This window comes from Hydra vulgaris, chromosome 14, assembly GCF_038396675.1.
Source record: "Hydra vulgaris chromosome 14, alternate assembly HydraT2T_AEP".
Taxonomy (NCBI): Eukaryota; Metazoa; Cnidaria; class Hydrozoa; order Anthoathecata; family Hydridae; genus Hydra; species Hydra vulgaris.
In genome coordinates, this window is record NC_088933.1 from 13,470,350 (window position 1) to 13,487,500 (window position 17,151).

The following is a 17,151-nucleotide window of genomic DNA, read 5'->3' on the forward strand; positions in this document are numbered from 1 at the left end:
GTACCCATAAGCTTGCGCACAGAATCAAAACTATTTGATGCTTTTTTAAATGATATTTTAATATCTTTAATGTTTCTGCATAGCTTTTTTATTTTTTTTTATATTTCTTTTAATAATAGCCCAGTACTTTTCAATAACTCTCAATTGTGAGCAGTTTGGAGGATTTTCTGTTTTAGGCACAAATTTCACATTCTATATTCTTTTTATAACATTCCATAGCTAGTTTACAATAATGAATTGAAGATAAATCATGCCTGAACACTTTTGCACTTAACAATTTTGCATTCATTATTTTTTCAATGCATGAAACTAATATTGAACTTTGATGATAAAATATATATATATAGATATATATATATATATATATATATATATATATATATATATATATATATATATATATATATATATGACATGCTTTAATTAAAACCTAAAGGAATTTACACCGCATTTAATTGCATACACATTAAACGATCAATAAATAAACACACATAAATTGAGTAATTTTATGTCAAAGGATATTTAACAATACCATCACATAAACTAATAAATCTATATACCGTAAGCAGGTTTGTCATTTTATTTATCATCAAAGTTCAATATTAGTTTCATACATTGAAAAAATAATGAAATTACGCAAAATTGTTAAGTGGTTCTAAACTTTTTTTGGTACCTGTAGAAGGTCATTACTAGAAGTCCAAGGTGGTTACTAGACATAACAAATTATAATTTTTAATTATAATATAACAAATTGTCATTTTTAAAACTAATTTCAAGTTAAACCCAAAAACTAACATATTTATTTGAAACCACAACACGCTGTAAACAAAATACAAAAGAATTAAAAAGATTTTAATACAACCACTGAAAAAAAATGACGTGCTTATTCTTTCACATTTATTTCCTGTACACGCTTTAGAATGTCAAATCAATCAATATGATACTGATTGATTTGACAAAGATTAAAACATTAAAGTGCAGGGAAAAAACTAGACGAATAAAAAATTTTAGAGCATGAAGGGGTAGATACAGTAAAGAATGTGACTTTATTGAATGATGATTCAAGTGAGAATGAGTTTTGGTAGATAAGACTAGAGATGATAGCTCATTTAACCAGGGACAAGTTTAGTTGTCAGCAAAAAGAGCCACTTTAGATGTAAGATTGTCAGGAACACCATTAATGTAGAAAAAAAAACAATACAGAACCAAGGATAAAAAAAGTCAGTATTTCATGCATTTATATTTTTGTTTGCATTTGTTTTAAGTGGAAAATGTAATATTTTTATGTTCACCAAATTATCAAAATTTCAACTATTTATGAACAATTCATAAAGTGAATGAAGCATTTTGTTCAGTCTCTATGTTGATGGTTAAGAATTTGACAACTTATATTGAAGAAGTTTTAAACAATCTTCAAAATCAGGACTTAGACAACCTTAACTCTGATTTTGACTTAAGCACAGAGGTATAGCTTCTTTTTGCTGGAGATAAAGGTGAGAAGTATATGTATATTTCATTTTGAAGTTGGCAATTCTATATTATTTGGATCTGTGTATATGTTAATTTGTTTTCATGAAGAAATGAACAAATATTTTTTTAAATTTTGAAAATGCTTAAAGTTAAAGAAAAATAATATTTGTAAATATATAACTATTTTTTTATTATACTGTTTTATTTATATATAAATAAATTATTATAATTTTAGAATAAAAAATTTATAATTATAAAATTTGTAGCCCCTACAACATTCATAACAATTAACTATAAGAATTGTACTAACCAGTTAGCCAACCTCCACCTACAGCAAATACAAATGATACCACAACTGCAGCAAACTGGAAACACCCTTGCTCAACTGTTGTCCTTTCTTTTACACCATAAATACGATTCCACCTTAAAAAATTAATTTTTAAATATTTTATTAGTTTTGAACCTTTTTTTTTTACAAAAGAAAAATAATAAAATATTTCAATAGTGAATTTATCAACAAATATTTTATGAAACAATGTCACGAGGCATTTAAAATAAACTAAACAAAAAAACGAAGACAATTTTAATGAGATCATAATATGATATATAAATAGGCCTTATTTTAATGTGGGACAGTTACTCAGTGCACATGTAGCTCTCACATAAATAACATATTTGAGACTTTCATGCTTGTCTCAGGAATTTGAGAGGAAGAAAAACTTATTTACTAGATTTTAAAACATTTTTCATAAAATATTTTTGTTAAAAACAAAATTTGTTTAATTAAACAGTAAAATTTGTATATTGTTAAAAAAATAAATTTATATAATTGTTATACACATATCTTTAATTGATTTTTTTCCATTAAAGGAAAACAATGTCTTTAAAAAGCTCATTTTTTAAATACAACATACATCATTCTGTTTAAATTGGAGTGCAGAAATCTGCCTTGTATGAAAATGAATGGAAAGTTTTATTGTAATAGTAGAAATTTAATGTAACAACAACAAAATCAAATTAAGAATTACTAAAGCTCTTAATTGTTCTTTAATTAACAGTGTAATGTTATCAAGCTGTTAATTCAAAATAATTATAACAAAACTTTATTAGTACTTTAAAAGTTATATTATTTAAACAAAACCTTTGAAACAAAAAATTTAATGAAATTAATTTTAAAAAATTTATTATTGAACTAAAAACATTTAACAAATAAATATTAATTATAAGAAACATTTTTAAATTAAAAAAAAAATGTTTGCTAAAAATGTATACTAAAAAAGACGTTTTTAATTTAAGTTAATTTCATTAATTTGTTTGTTAAAATTGTTAGGTACAAATAATTTTAAAGAAACATTTGAAGAACTTTATATGTTATATAGCATAGATTTGTTAATTTTTTTAACAAGAAAACATTAAATATAAATTTTTTTAAACAAACTAAACTTAATGATTTAAAAATATTATTCATTAAATCACATAATATTAAAACATTTAACCATTACTTAAGCATTGTAATATTAATATTAAATTAATATTAATACAAATTGGTATTAATATAAATGCGGTAGTGGTGTTGTGGTTGAGCGCTCGCTTCATAAGTGAGAGGTTCCGAGTTCGATCCCTACCACGTCCTGGTAGTATCGCACTCAACTTGTTTCTCCGTGCAGCGGGCTTGTTCATCAAGGTTCGTGTTTCAGAGTTATGGAGTTGAGATGGTTATAACCAAAATTAAGTAGCCTCCTCATTTGTAGTGGCCTTCTTGGCCTTGGGGAGGTGAAATAACAAAACAAAAACAAACAAAAAAATTAATAAACATTGTAACATTAATAAGTTAATAGATAACAAAGAAAAGAAATGGAGAAATAAGAACTAGGTAAAAAAAAAAAAAAAAAAAGAGATTTAAATATATGTAGATTTAAACAATAAATAAGATATTATGAAGTCTAAATAACTTTTTCTTTAAACATATTGTCTAGTATATAATAGTTTCAAAATATTTATCAAAAAAAGAACATGTATAACAGGTAAAATTTTTACAAGGGCAACACTAATTTTCAATGCTTATGATTGATAAGTTAGTGCTAAGTGTGCATAATCATGCTCAACGCATTTCAGTTTTACATGCACAAAACACTGTATATAGTTATTTTCTTTATAATAAGGCATGTATAAGTAATTTAGATAAAAAGTTATATTAAGACACTTTTTATGAAATCATTAAAGAAACTACTAAATATTTTTTTTTTCAATTTTAACTTAAATTGTTTGTTAAAAACGTATTTTGCTTCATTTGTTGTGTAAAAGTTTCTTTGCTAACATAAATCCAATCAGCACTCTGTTTTAGGTCTATGCAGTATTAAACTTTTCTACTCACATTAACATTTAAAAAGTTGACTGTAATTTTTTTTTTTTAGAAAAAGAAAAAAATGAATAATAATAAAAGGAAAGATTGCTGACCTATGCCAAACCCTCAAATATAAAATGTTGAAATAAAAATACACATATCACTAAATTTGGTGAAATTATGTAGAAAAAAGGTTTTAAAACTTACTGAGCATTTTCTGATCACTTTAGACTTTAAAAGTCAGATTTTTTAGTCAAAAATTGTGGTTTTCCATTATGTTGAGTGAGGGTTAAATGTAAATCTGTATTGTTAAAATTTGAACCATATCTACAGATACTTTGTATTTAAAACCATACAAATTTTTGCATTAACCCTTCGAGTGAGTATTTTTCCTTCAAAATCTCAATAAATTTGTACCTTTTTGTAGTTATATTAATTTGTTATAACTCTCTATTAGGAGTATAAAAATAGCTCAGATTTTTCGGGTAAATTAAAAACATTTGATATTCTATACTGCCCTCCAAAATCAAACAAAAAAGTTGATAGATGTCAACAAGCAAAATGTAAATGTACCATAGCTAAATTAAAACATCTATGGATTTCCAGTTGCCTGAGATGTAAATATTAGAAAAAATCTGCAAAATCTTGAGAAAAACTATTATATTTTGTTAAAGAAAAACAAAATTTTAAAAACAAGTGACAAGTCTTGTAAGATATTTTGGTAGGTAGAAAAAGAAGTGATTGCTGACTTAAAAAGCGGTAGTTATTGTAGAAAAGAGAAATATATCCAACCTTATGACAATGGGAAGAGCCTCAAGATTTGCAGTTAAAGAAGGTCTAACTACATTTACAATGGATTGTTGGACCTTGTCTTAAAAAGAAAGGGAATCATCCACTCAAAAAGGGAGTGTTTTCCATCAAGATAATTTTAATATTGTGATTAAAAAAGATTGATTCAATAATTTAAAATTTTTACAATGGGATAGTTGTCTAATATTATAGAACTGTTTTTTAAAAAGCTATGCTTCCAACTACTTCTATTTAAACATTTTTTCAAATGTCTTTAAGTTAAACCATTTACAATTCTGCTCGCAGAACCAGTACAAATAATTAGTTTAAGTATAGTATAAATAACAACAAATAAATATTTCAAACATGATTACAAAAGCAGAAATACCTTGAAGTAAGAATGAATTAATTATAAATAGAATAATTGTATTTATAAATTTATTGTTTATAAATAAGATAATTGTATTTATAAATAGTACAATAATTACTTTACTTATCTTTTAAAAAATTTTTAGGCCAAAAAAAAATCTGAATAGTTTAGTAAACTGCGCTAAAATTTCACCTTGTATTAAGTTTTTTTTAAAGCTTTACTTTTTTGTTTATCCTAAATATATAAAAAAACATCTTGAATAAAACTAAAACTTTATAACTCAATCCTTATTGGTTAATATTTTTCAGCTTTAATGATAAATAGCTAAATATCCTTAAAAAAACTTGAGAATTTTCTTAAACCTATTATTTGGATAGGAATTCCAGAACTAAAAGACTTTATTTGAAGTGACAGGTTAAGATCTGATAAAACCAAACTCAAAGACCATGAATTTTTAGATGACAAAATTGTCTAAAAAAATGACCATTAGGCCCTGTAAATATATATATATATATATATATATATATATATATATATATATATATATATATATATATATATATATATATATATATATATATATATATATATATATATATATATATATATATATATATATATATATATATGTAAATATGTATATATGTATATATATATGTATTTTAATAACTTTTTTAAATTGTACATAATATATATATATATATATATATATATATATATATATATATATATATATATATATATATATATATATATATATATATTAGGGTGGGTCAAATTTTTTTTTTTTATGAAACAATAAAGTTAAAGTTGCATTTTGTTGTCTCTATTAATGATATGTAAAAGAAATGTAATAAAAATTTGATTTAGTTTTGCCAACTTTAACTTGAATTTTACTATATTAGGTCAAAATGATGCTATTTTACAACAGGTGTATAATTGCAGGATAAAAGCATTAAGATTTAGGTTTTTTGATGATTCATGTTAATAATATTTTATTAATAGTATACAGAACTTTGCAAAAGTTTAGAGCACCCTACATAATATAAGACAAAAAGCTGTTAGTGTTGTTTGTTGACTTCCGATAACATGATCCTGTACTTCATTATAAGATATATACTTGTATATATTACATTTAAATTACGTTGTTTGTTTTTTTGTTTTAGTTTAATTAGTTAAATTGAAAATAAAAATGGCTACTGTTAAAACAAGAAGTGAAACTGAACATGATATACTTGGACAACCTAGATTATTCCAAACAAATCAACTGCCAACTTCTGCTGATGTTTTCAAAGAATATGACTATTTATTAAAAAATAACAATTGCGCAAGTGTTACTGAAAGAGCAACAGTCATAGCTAATGAAATTAAAGCACTGTACAACAAAGCAAGTATTCCTACCATTGCAGTCAGCAGCTTAGTTATTCGCATAAAGAGACTAATTAACAAAGTACATGAGCTTGGTAAATACTCTGATCGCAAGAAGTCCTCTGCAACATTTAAATCAAGTTTACAGATGTTAGACTAACTATTCGATATTTGTCTGTGTAAGTGTTTTAATAAAGGTGTTTGAGAAAGGTCAGCTTGTTCATGTCCACTGCCAAAAAAAATTCCAACACTTGAATGGGAGTTCTGGATAGATCAAAAAACGGTACGGAAGATGGTAATAGCAAAAGTAGACAAAGAAGAAACAATTAAGCTGCAGAAGAGAGAAAAAAGAAGAAGTAAAACATGCAATTTACTGATTACAGATAAGAAAATGAAGTTTGATAAAGAAATTGATCCAAATGAAACATATTGCAGTGATAATGAACAGTCAAAGCCAGATGAAGAATTTTTGCCAATTGAGATGTCAGATGGTAAAGTGATGTCAAGTTATGAAGTGATGTCAAGTGATAATGAGATGTCAAGTGATGAAGAGATGAAGGTTTACAACACTAAACAATATCCTGAGATGTGTAAGGCCATGGATAGGTGTAAAATCAGTAACAGGGATGCTTGCCTAATAGCAAATGCTGTACTAAAAGATTTAGATCTTATAACACCAGAGAATGCTACTGATGCAGCAAAACTTCGTCGTCAAAGAAATATGTGGAGGAAAAAAGAAGTTAAGAAGCATGCTGCTGAAGTCCAAAAAATACTTTGCATTGGATTTGATGGAAAGCAGGATATCACTTCCGTTAAAACAAGTGGTGTCCAACGAAATTTCAAAGAAGAACATTATGTGATAGTGTCATTTCCGCAAAACAAATATGTCAATCATGTCACGCCACAAAGTAGTAAAGCTGTTGATATTGCACAAGAGATATTATTGAGCATCAACAACATCAAATCATCAGACACTTTAGCAGCAGTTGTTTGCGATGGTTCTGTGAATAACACAGGTCAACATAATGGAGTAATCAGAAAATTAGAAGAAGTCTTGGGAGAACATTGCAATGGTTGGTCTGCTTGTTACATGCAAATGAACTACCTTTTAGAAAATATTTCTCTGTTGTGGATGGTGGACGTTCAACAGGTCCAGCTACTTCAACAGGTAAAATAGACATTGCACTTGATTTTGATCCAAAAGATTTAGATATTGTGAACTTTAAACATATACCTGGTAAAGTTAAGGATGTAAGTTTTGATGTCAAGAAAGATTTAAGCTCTGATCAGATATACCTTCTAAAAGTTTGCTTAGCTGTTCAGCAGGGATACACTGCTTGTGATCAAATATTGTTCCTCCAGACTGCTATGCCAGGAAATCTGAACCATGCAAGGTGGCTAACAAAGGCCAATCCTATTTTACGTTTGTATATGTCTAAGGAAAATCCTTTAAAACCATTGCAAAGAATTACAAGATTCATCGTAAATGTTTATGCGCCATCGTGGTTCAACATAAAGCGTCCTTCTTCCTGCCTTGACGGAGCAAGAAACTTCTTTTATCTTATGAAGCAGTGCTATGAACTAGGGAAAGAAGAGTGGAAAATTCTTGAACCAGTGTTGCAAAACAACTGCTATTTTGCTCATCCTGAGAACATTCTTATTGGAGGAGTTACAGATGAAAATGTATCAATTCGTCAGTTTTCGTGTGACAAAATAATTGACGCACGAGCTACATCACAAAGTAGCAAGATACGTGTCTTTGATAAATCAAGCATCAAGCTTGATCCGGAAGCTTCATCATTCATAAAAACGATTGACTGGTCTGTTGCTATTGCAACACTACCACCGCTTTTATCAACTGTTTCTAATGATGATCTTGAACATTTCCAGTTCCACGTTGATGTCTTAAGTGGTATTCCATGCCATTCTCAGGCAGTTAAACATACTATTAAAGACATCTCAGCATCAACTATGAAAGTTTTCGGGCACAAATCACGACATGGAATGATTTTGCAGTCTCGTAAATCTCGAGCAGAATTACCGAAAATTGACTCTAAATCTGACTTCTTGAGCCATAACAAATAGCAAATAACTGAAACAAATTGCTGTTATGTGTTGCCTACTACACTCTGACTATTTCTCCTTTAACAACTACTTGCATTTTTAAATTTAATGTAACAAGATGTCGAGTAATATTTACATTATACGATTATACAGTAATTTTAATTCCCAAAGTTGCGGATCCAAGACACGCTTCAATTTTATTTCAAAAGGAGTTTTTTTCATAAGTAGACTGTAATGCAACATTTTAGTAATGTTTCACAGCCCCAACTTAACATTTACATCATAATGACCCACCCTAATATATATATATATATATACATACACACACACACACACACACACACACACACACACACACACACACACACACACAACACACACACACACACATTAGGGTTATAACTTTTTTTCAACCTCATGCTCCTGTACTGTAGTTTGATGAACTTTTACCTAAAAAGCACAAAATAAACTTTTATTTGCATATCTTTTGTAAAAAGTTCACCCCGCCATTGAAAAATCAATTTTGACATAAAATCGATTTTTATAAAGCCGGGGTGAAATTTTTTTAAAAGATATACAAATAATAGTTCATTTTGTGCTTTTTAGGTAAATGTTTATCAAACAGTACAGGAGCATGGGTTTGAAAAAAAGTCATAACCCTAATTACATATGTATATATATTTATACAGGGCTGTCCTGAAGAGGTCTCTCATGGGGGATGTCGTATACGTTTTTTGCCAACTAGAGACACACAAAAACAAAAAAAAATGTCTTCGATGTTTAACATTTGCCAACTATATCAAAGTTGAGGTTCATGTTTGAGAACCTCAAATATGAATTATATATATATATATATAAATATATATATATATATAAATATATATATATATAAATATATATATATATATAAATATAAATATATATATATATATATCTATATCTATATATATATATATATAATATATATATATATATATATATATATATATATATATATATATATATATATATATATATATATATATATATATATATATATATATATATGTATATGTATATATATATATATATATATATATATATATATATATATATATATATATATATATATATATATATATATATATATATATATATATATATATATATATATATATAGACTCATGATGAGATATTAGTTTGTTAATTAAGGATTGAAAGACTAATAGTAGTATGAAAAATGATTATGCAATAGGTCTAGGCGATCTCCAGAGTTTTTAAAAATTGGAACCACATATGGCAGATAGGTGAACAAGATTCAGTTTAAGCACTTATTAGATAATTGAGAGAGTATTGAAGTTAATTCTGTAAAACCCTTTTATATTCTTGGAAGAAGTAATAACATAAGATTTAGTAAACTGGGAATGTTGGAGTTTAGCATCATAACACACCTCTCTATAGTGATTTCTTGCAATAATAAAAAATATTGATTTTCAAGAGTTTATCTTGTGAAAAAAATAAATTAATTACATTTAGAAATAGTAGCTAAACAAGAAGGTTGACCATACCATCGAAGCCCTGACTTTATCATAGCTTCCTGATGAATCTACTGATGGTTAAACAAGTTTTTGAAGACAAAAATTAGATAAGTGCTTTTACTAATATATATATATATATATATATATATATATATATATATATATATATATATATATATATATATATAATATATATATATATATATATATATATATATATATATATATATATATATATAAGTTAAAATGCAAGAATGGATTTTTTAATTTTTATTAATTGATAGACTGCCTGCCCCAACCAAACCCTCAGTCGATGTAGCAGCACTCCCTTGCGAGTCAGGCTAAAAGATAGTAGATGTAGCAGCACTCCGTTGCGAGTCAGGCAATTTGTCAGTCGATGTAGCAGCACTTTTTTGCAAGTTAGGCTATAAGATAGTCGATGTAGCAACACTCCGCGCATGATTTACAGCAAAAAAAAAAAAAAAAACATTTTATTAAAAAAAATAAAAATAAAAACATTGATTCTATTGTTAAAAACATTCAGAATGTTTTTAACAATGTTAACATTCTGAATGTTAAAAACATTCAGAATGTTTTTAAAAACATTCTGGTCAAATAATTTTGCGTTTTTGCGGTTTTTTTAAAAAACAATTAATTTGTAATGTAATGTAAATTAATGGTTTTAACTTTCTGACAACACGCAAATGTTGGACGAAAGTCAAAAGTAATTAAAAGTGACGTATGTGTTGGTGTAAGAATCATTTTATTCCTTCCGTACTTCCCAAATGCAACAATCTATAGAACTCTCTCTCTCTCTCTCTCTCTCTCTCTCTCTCTCTCTCTCTCTCTCTCTCTCTCTCTCTCTCTCTCTCTCTCTATATATATATATATATATATATATATATATATATATATATATATATATATATATATATATATATATATATATATATATATATACATATACAATATATATATATATATATATACACTATATATATATATATATATATACAACCCGTAGATGTTGTCCGAAAGTTTTTTCCATATTATGTTGACAAAAAGTAAAAATTAAAATGCAAGACCGGAATTATTTTTTTTTATTAATTGATAGACTGCCTGCCCCAACCAAACCCTCAGTCGATGTAGGGACACTCCCTTGCGGGTCAGGGTAAAAGATAGTAGATGTAGCAGCACTCCCTTGCGGGTCAGGCTATTTGTCAGTCGATGTAGCAGCACTCCCTTGGGAGTCAGGCTATTTGTCAGTCGATGTAGCAGCACTCCCTTGCGAGTCAGGCTATAAGATAGTCGATGTAGCAACACTCTGCGCATGATTTACAGTAAAAAAAAATAAAAATAAAAATACTTTATTAAAAAAATTAAAAATAAAAACATTTCATTAAAAAAAATAAAAATAAAAACATTGTTTATATTGTTAAAAACATTCAGAATGTTTTTAAAACATTCTGGTCAATTAAATTTGCGTTTTTGTGGTTTTTTTAAAAAACGATTTATTTGTAATTAAATCAATGGTTTTTACTTTCGTCCAACACGCAAATGATGGACGAAAGTCAAAAGTAATTAAAAGTGACGTATGTGTTGGCGTAAGAATCACTTTTTTCCTTCCGCTCCTCCCAAAGACAACAAACTATAGATTTATATATATATATATATATATATATATATATATATATATATATATATATATATATATATATATATATATACATATACAATATACATACATTAGACCAGTTCAAAAAAAATATTTTTTAATAATTAAGTGGCTAGATGTTTAAATGCTGTTAATTGATGAAAAAAAGTAAATCATTAAAGTTTAAAAGCATTATTCCAATATTTAGTAACAGCTCAATTAAGTTTACTTTTCAATAGGGTCCTAAACTTAAAAAAAAAAAAGTTTCTTAAAAGTAGGTCTATACTTTTAAAAAAACTTCTTTTTTCAAAATAATAGGGACCTGTTAAAAAGTAAAGTTAATTGAGCTGTCCCTAAAACACATTATTTAAGTTTACAAATTTGAATTAATTTTCCTGACCACAAACCACATGAAATCAAAGAGTAGCCCAAATAAAGTTCAAAAATTTTTCTTTTTATATACAATTTTGAAATGGTCTAACATACATATATGCATACATATATGTATGTGTTCATATATTATATCCAAAGACCTGTTGCCACATATAAAAACAAAGAGGCAATGTCAAATATACTGTAAGTTTAATATACACAAGAAATTAATTTTCATAAGCATACATGAAAGATATTATATAATATTAAAATTTATATAAAAGATATGAAATTATGCTTTATATGAAAGATAATATATAAATATTTACATGAAAGATATTATAAAATTCTATTTGTAAAGACATCCCTGCTTTACTTTCCTGCTGTAAATTTGTGGTATATAAATGTGTTGTTTCCTCAAAGAATGTACCTGATAAACAATACATTGGCTTAACAGAGGGTGAATGGAAAAATTGCTTTGTCAGTTATAAGCAGTCCTTTAAAAATAAAAATTCAAAAGACTCCATGCTGTCAAAATACATACGGGAATTCAAAGATAAAAATATTAATGATTTTATAATGAATTGGTCCATCCTTAAAACAGTACCTGTATATAACAATATTTCCAAAAAATGCTTGCTATGCCTTCAAGAAAAATTTGAAATAACTACACATGCGAACCAAAGAATGTTTATTAAACAAAAAATCCTAAAAAGCTATAAAAATAAGTGAGCTTGTATAATTACATTAAACCTTTTCTATAAAAAAATATTTTTATAAAAAAGCAGAAGTAATCAATTCTAAAGAATTCTTTTTGTAATAGTGTCAACATTAGGGCAGGTCATAACCATACTTTTTTTTTAATTTTGAGAAGCAGCACTATGTAGTGTTTATGAATTGGTATAAAAAATTATATAAATTATATTTTAAAAAATTACACAAACCCCTAGGGGTTGCACAAATTTTTGCACAAAATAAAAAATTTTAAAATTTTTCCATTTAAATTTTATTTAATTCATGAAACTTTTAAGTTTTAAGTTTATTTTACAATTTTAAAATAGAATTTTGAACCCCATACTAATTTTAACAATATTATTTTGCTGTAATAAAATTTATGTTATTTTGGAATAATCAGTACAAGTTACAGTAAATTCTAATAATATTTTATTAAATTCTTTTTAGCCTCTATATTTGGTATATATTTTATAGTATAAATGTCTTAGTAATTTAAAGTAGTATATAATTAATAAAAAGCAAATCGTATATAGCAGCATTTCACACTCACAATAATACTGACAACTTAACATTTGGGCAAGGTTCTAAAGTTACTAGACAAATTGAAAACATATGACGCAACTTTAGTTTTACAAAAATCAGAAACAGGAAGAATTAGAATTAGAATTAGAATTGGAACTTTCTCAAAAGTATGTAGAACAATGGCAAAAGCATCCTATTTAAATAAAATTTAAATTGGATGCTGACAGAAGAAATGATAATTTTTATGCTAAATTGAAAGCTTATGACAAAATGTTTGATATAAGTTTGCAATTGTTATGATGCAGGAGTAGAAAGAGAGAAATGCAACTTTTAAAGTGCCAATAAATATAGAATAGGATGAATAAAATGAGATGCGTTTGTTAAACAAAAGCAACACGAAAATGAACTTGGACCACTTGATCATACTTACACATCTACTTGATACTACTGAAACACTGAAACATGAAAAAATAAACTTGTAACAAGGCAACACCAGTTAAATACACATAAAAACGTAGAGAAAGAGATGAATCGCATTACTGATGATATTTACATTATGATGATTTGTATGAATCTGAGGAATGTATCGAATTGGATGCATCTAATGATGAAAATGACAAACATTATGAATCTAATAGTTTCTTAAACAAATGTAATTAAAATAGAATTTTTTACGATGAACTGGTGGCAGATCATTTCAGTTCAAATGCAGAGCAACTGCTGCTATTCTTAATGCTGCTTTAGAAGACATGGGAATACTAAATGAATCAAATATGCATGATAGACAAAAAATTGAATGAGAAAGACTTCGTGTTAAACAAAAAAAATGTAATTGGGAGAAAATGTGAAAATTTGAAATTACAATGTATAGGCTTTGATGGAAGAAAAAACAATACAATAACAGCTACAGGAACAGTTAAAGAAGAATACATCACAATAGTTACAGAACCAACAAGCAGCTATATAGATCATATAACACCTGATAATGGAACTTCTTGCTGCATTGCTAATAAAATTCTCTATTTAATATTTGAAACTGGCAGTAGTGGTTCTTTAAATGTTCATCTTTTCTCTTCCAGTAACTTCCAACTCTAATTAGTGGTTCCTTGCAGCCTTGTTGGAAGCGAAGATGTTTAAAAAAATAAAAAATATGTAGAAACCCTACATAATATGCTGCTTTTTTTTTTTTTTTAATTATACCCGCTCTAGCCTGTATATTCCATAAATGTGTGAAAACTTACAGTAGTCAAGACCTTTTACGACTTCCTGCAAATTAATTTTTGATATAAAATGAAGTTTTATTAATTTGATCATGTATTTCTCATGATTCTTTATTGACAAAACACAGTGTTAAATGAAAAGTTTTTGTTTAGTGATTTTCTACAAGATTAATTATTATTGTGCTGTTCATATATATATACATTTGAAAACTGTATATATATATATATATATATATATATATATATATATATATATATATATATATATATATATATATATATATATATATATATATATATATATATATATATATATATATATATATATATATATATATATATATATATATATATATATATATATATATATATATATATAGCAAAGATGCTCATTGAATTTTATCAAAAAATTGATAAAATTCAATGAGCATCTTTGCTATATATATATATATATATATATATATATATATATATATATATATATATATATATATATATATATATATATATATATATATATATATATATATATATATATATATATATATATTATATATATATATATATAAATTATATATATATATATATATATATATATATATATATATATATATATATATATATATATATATATATATATATATATATATATATATATATATATATATATATATATATATATATATATATATATATATATATATATATATATATATATATATAGCAAAGATGCTCATTGAATTTTATCAAAAAATTGATAAAATTCAATGAGCATCTTTGCTATATATATATATATATATATATATATATATATATATATATATATATATATATATATATATATATATATATATATATATATATATATATATATATATATAATATATATATATATATATATAATATATATATATATATAATATATATATATATATATATATATATATTATATATATATATATAATATATATATATATATATATATATATATATTATATATATATATATTATATATATATATATATTATATATATATATATATATATATATATATATATATATATATATATAATATATATATATATATATATATATATATATATATATATATATATATATATAATACATATATATATATATAATATATATATATATATATATATATATTATATATATATATATTATATATATATATATATATATATATATATATATATATATAATATATATATATATAATATATATATATATATATATAATATATATATATATATTATATATATATATATATTATATATATATATATATATATATATATATATATATATATATATATATATATATATATATATATATATATATATATATATATATATATATATATATATATATATATATATATATATATATATATATATATATATATATATATATATATATATATATATAGCAAAGATGCTCATTGAATTTTATCAATTTTTTATTAATTCAAAACAGTTTTTCATGCATTTGCAAAGTGTACGCAACTTAATGATAACTAATATGCAATGACCTTATGACTGTAAACTGTTATCCATTAATACAAAATAGTAAATTTTGTTTGTTTAGTTTGTTAAACTTTGTTTAATTATAAAAAAATGTATAAACTTGAAGAAATTGTTAATAAAAGGGAACTAAAAATAAAATGAAAGTTGTTTTGACATTTTTTTTTTAAAGCATTTAAAAATAATAACATAATATTAAGTATTTAATACGCTATTATATTAAGTTATTAAATACTTAATATGATACTACTATATTTATAATATTAAGTATTAAAAGTAATATAATATTAAGTAATAAAATATCATACACATTTACTATTATTGTTGCTATTAATAACTTACTCATCAGGATTATAATAAGATTTTGGGATGCTAGCAGCAGCAATTGCTCCTGTAATGCCACCAATCCAACCTGGCATTCCATGCAAATTCTGAACACCACATGTATCATGAACAACTCTTCGGTTCAAGAATGGCTAATTAAAGTATGTACATTAAAAAATATGCCAGAGTAACATTGTCTTACAACTGATACAACTTAAAATGTTACCGTAATATATGTAAATCCTAAAACGCTAATGGCACCAGCAAGTATTCCTATTAAAATTGCTCCCCATGGTTCAATCTTAAGATCAGCACATGTTCCGACTGCCACTCCGCCTGCAATTGTAGCATTTTGAATGTGCACCTTGAAAAAAAAAGCTGTTAATTAAACTTTATCAATTTAAATTGTTAGAGCAGTTTATAAAGCTTTTATATAAATTTGAAAAAGATTCTTTTCAAATTTATAATCATTTTCATGTTAGGTTACTTTGATAAAAACAATACTTTTTATTTTAATCATTACTATTAATTTATTTATTTTTTTAAATAAAAATCCTTACTTTTATGAGGCTAATATAAAACTACTTTAAATAACAAATTAAACACCACAAATACAATGATAAGAAAATGTTAACAACCTTGTTAACATTTCTCATTATAGTTTTTGTTGAGCTTAATTGGTTCAATCCTTCAACCCTATTTAATACTATTTTAGTATTTCAAAACAAAATAAAAATGCTAAGGTAACCCACCATATTAAACTTAAACTTTTTGTTGACAAGAGAAGACACAACAAAAACACTTGTAACACATGCTGTTAAGGAATAGTATGTGTTCACAACAGCTCTGTGCTGTCGC

General features: G+C 24.7%; 1 protein-coding gene across 2 annotated transcripts in view; it reads right to left on the bottom strand.

The window, feature by feature from the left end:
* Window positions 1-17,151, bottom strand: part of LOC136091207 (ammonium transporter Rh type C-like) — a 58,881-nt gene that overhangs the window by 16,316 nt on the left and 25,414 nt on the right. For both annotated transcript variants that reach the window (XM_065818276.1, XM_065818277.1), the window contains exons 5-8: window positions 17,046-17,151; window positions 16,520-16,657; window positions 16,312-16,445; window positions 1,781-1,893 (exon numbers count right to left, since the gene is read on the bottom strand). The exon at window positions 17,046-17,151 is cut by the window's right edge and continues 64 nt beyond it. In XM_065818276.1, coding sequence (XP_065674348.1) covers window positions 1,781-1,893; window positions 16,312-16,445; window positions 16,520-16,657; window positions 17,046-17,151 — 491 coding nt within the window. The remainder of the gene's footprint in view (window positions 1-1,780; window positions 1,894-16,311; window positions 16,446-16,519; window positions 16,658-17,045) is intronic.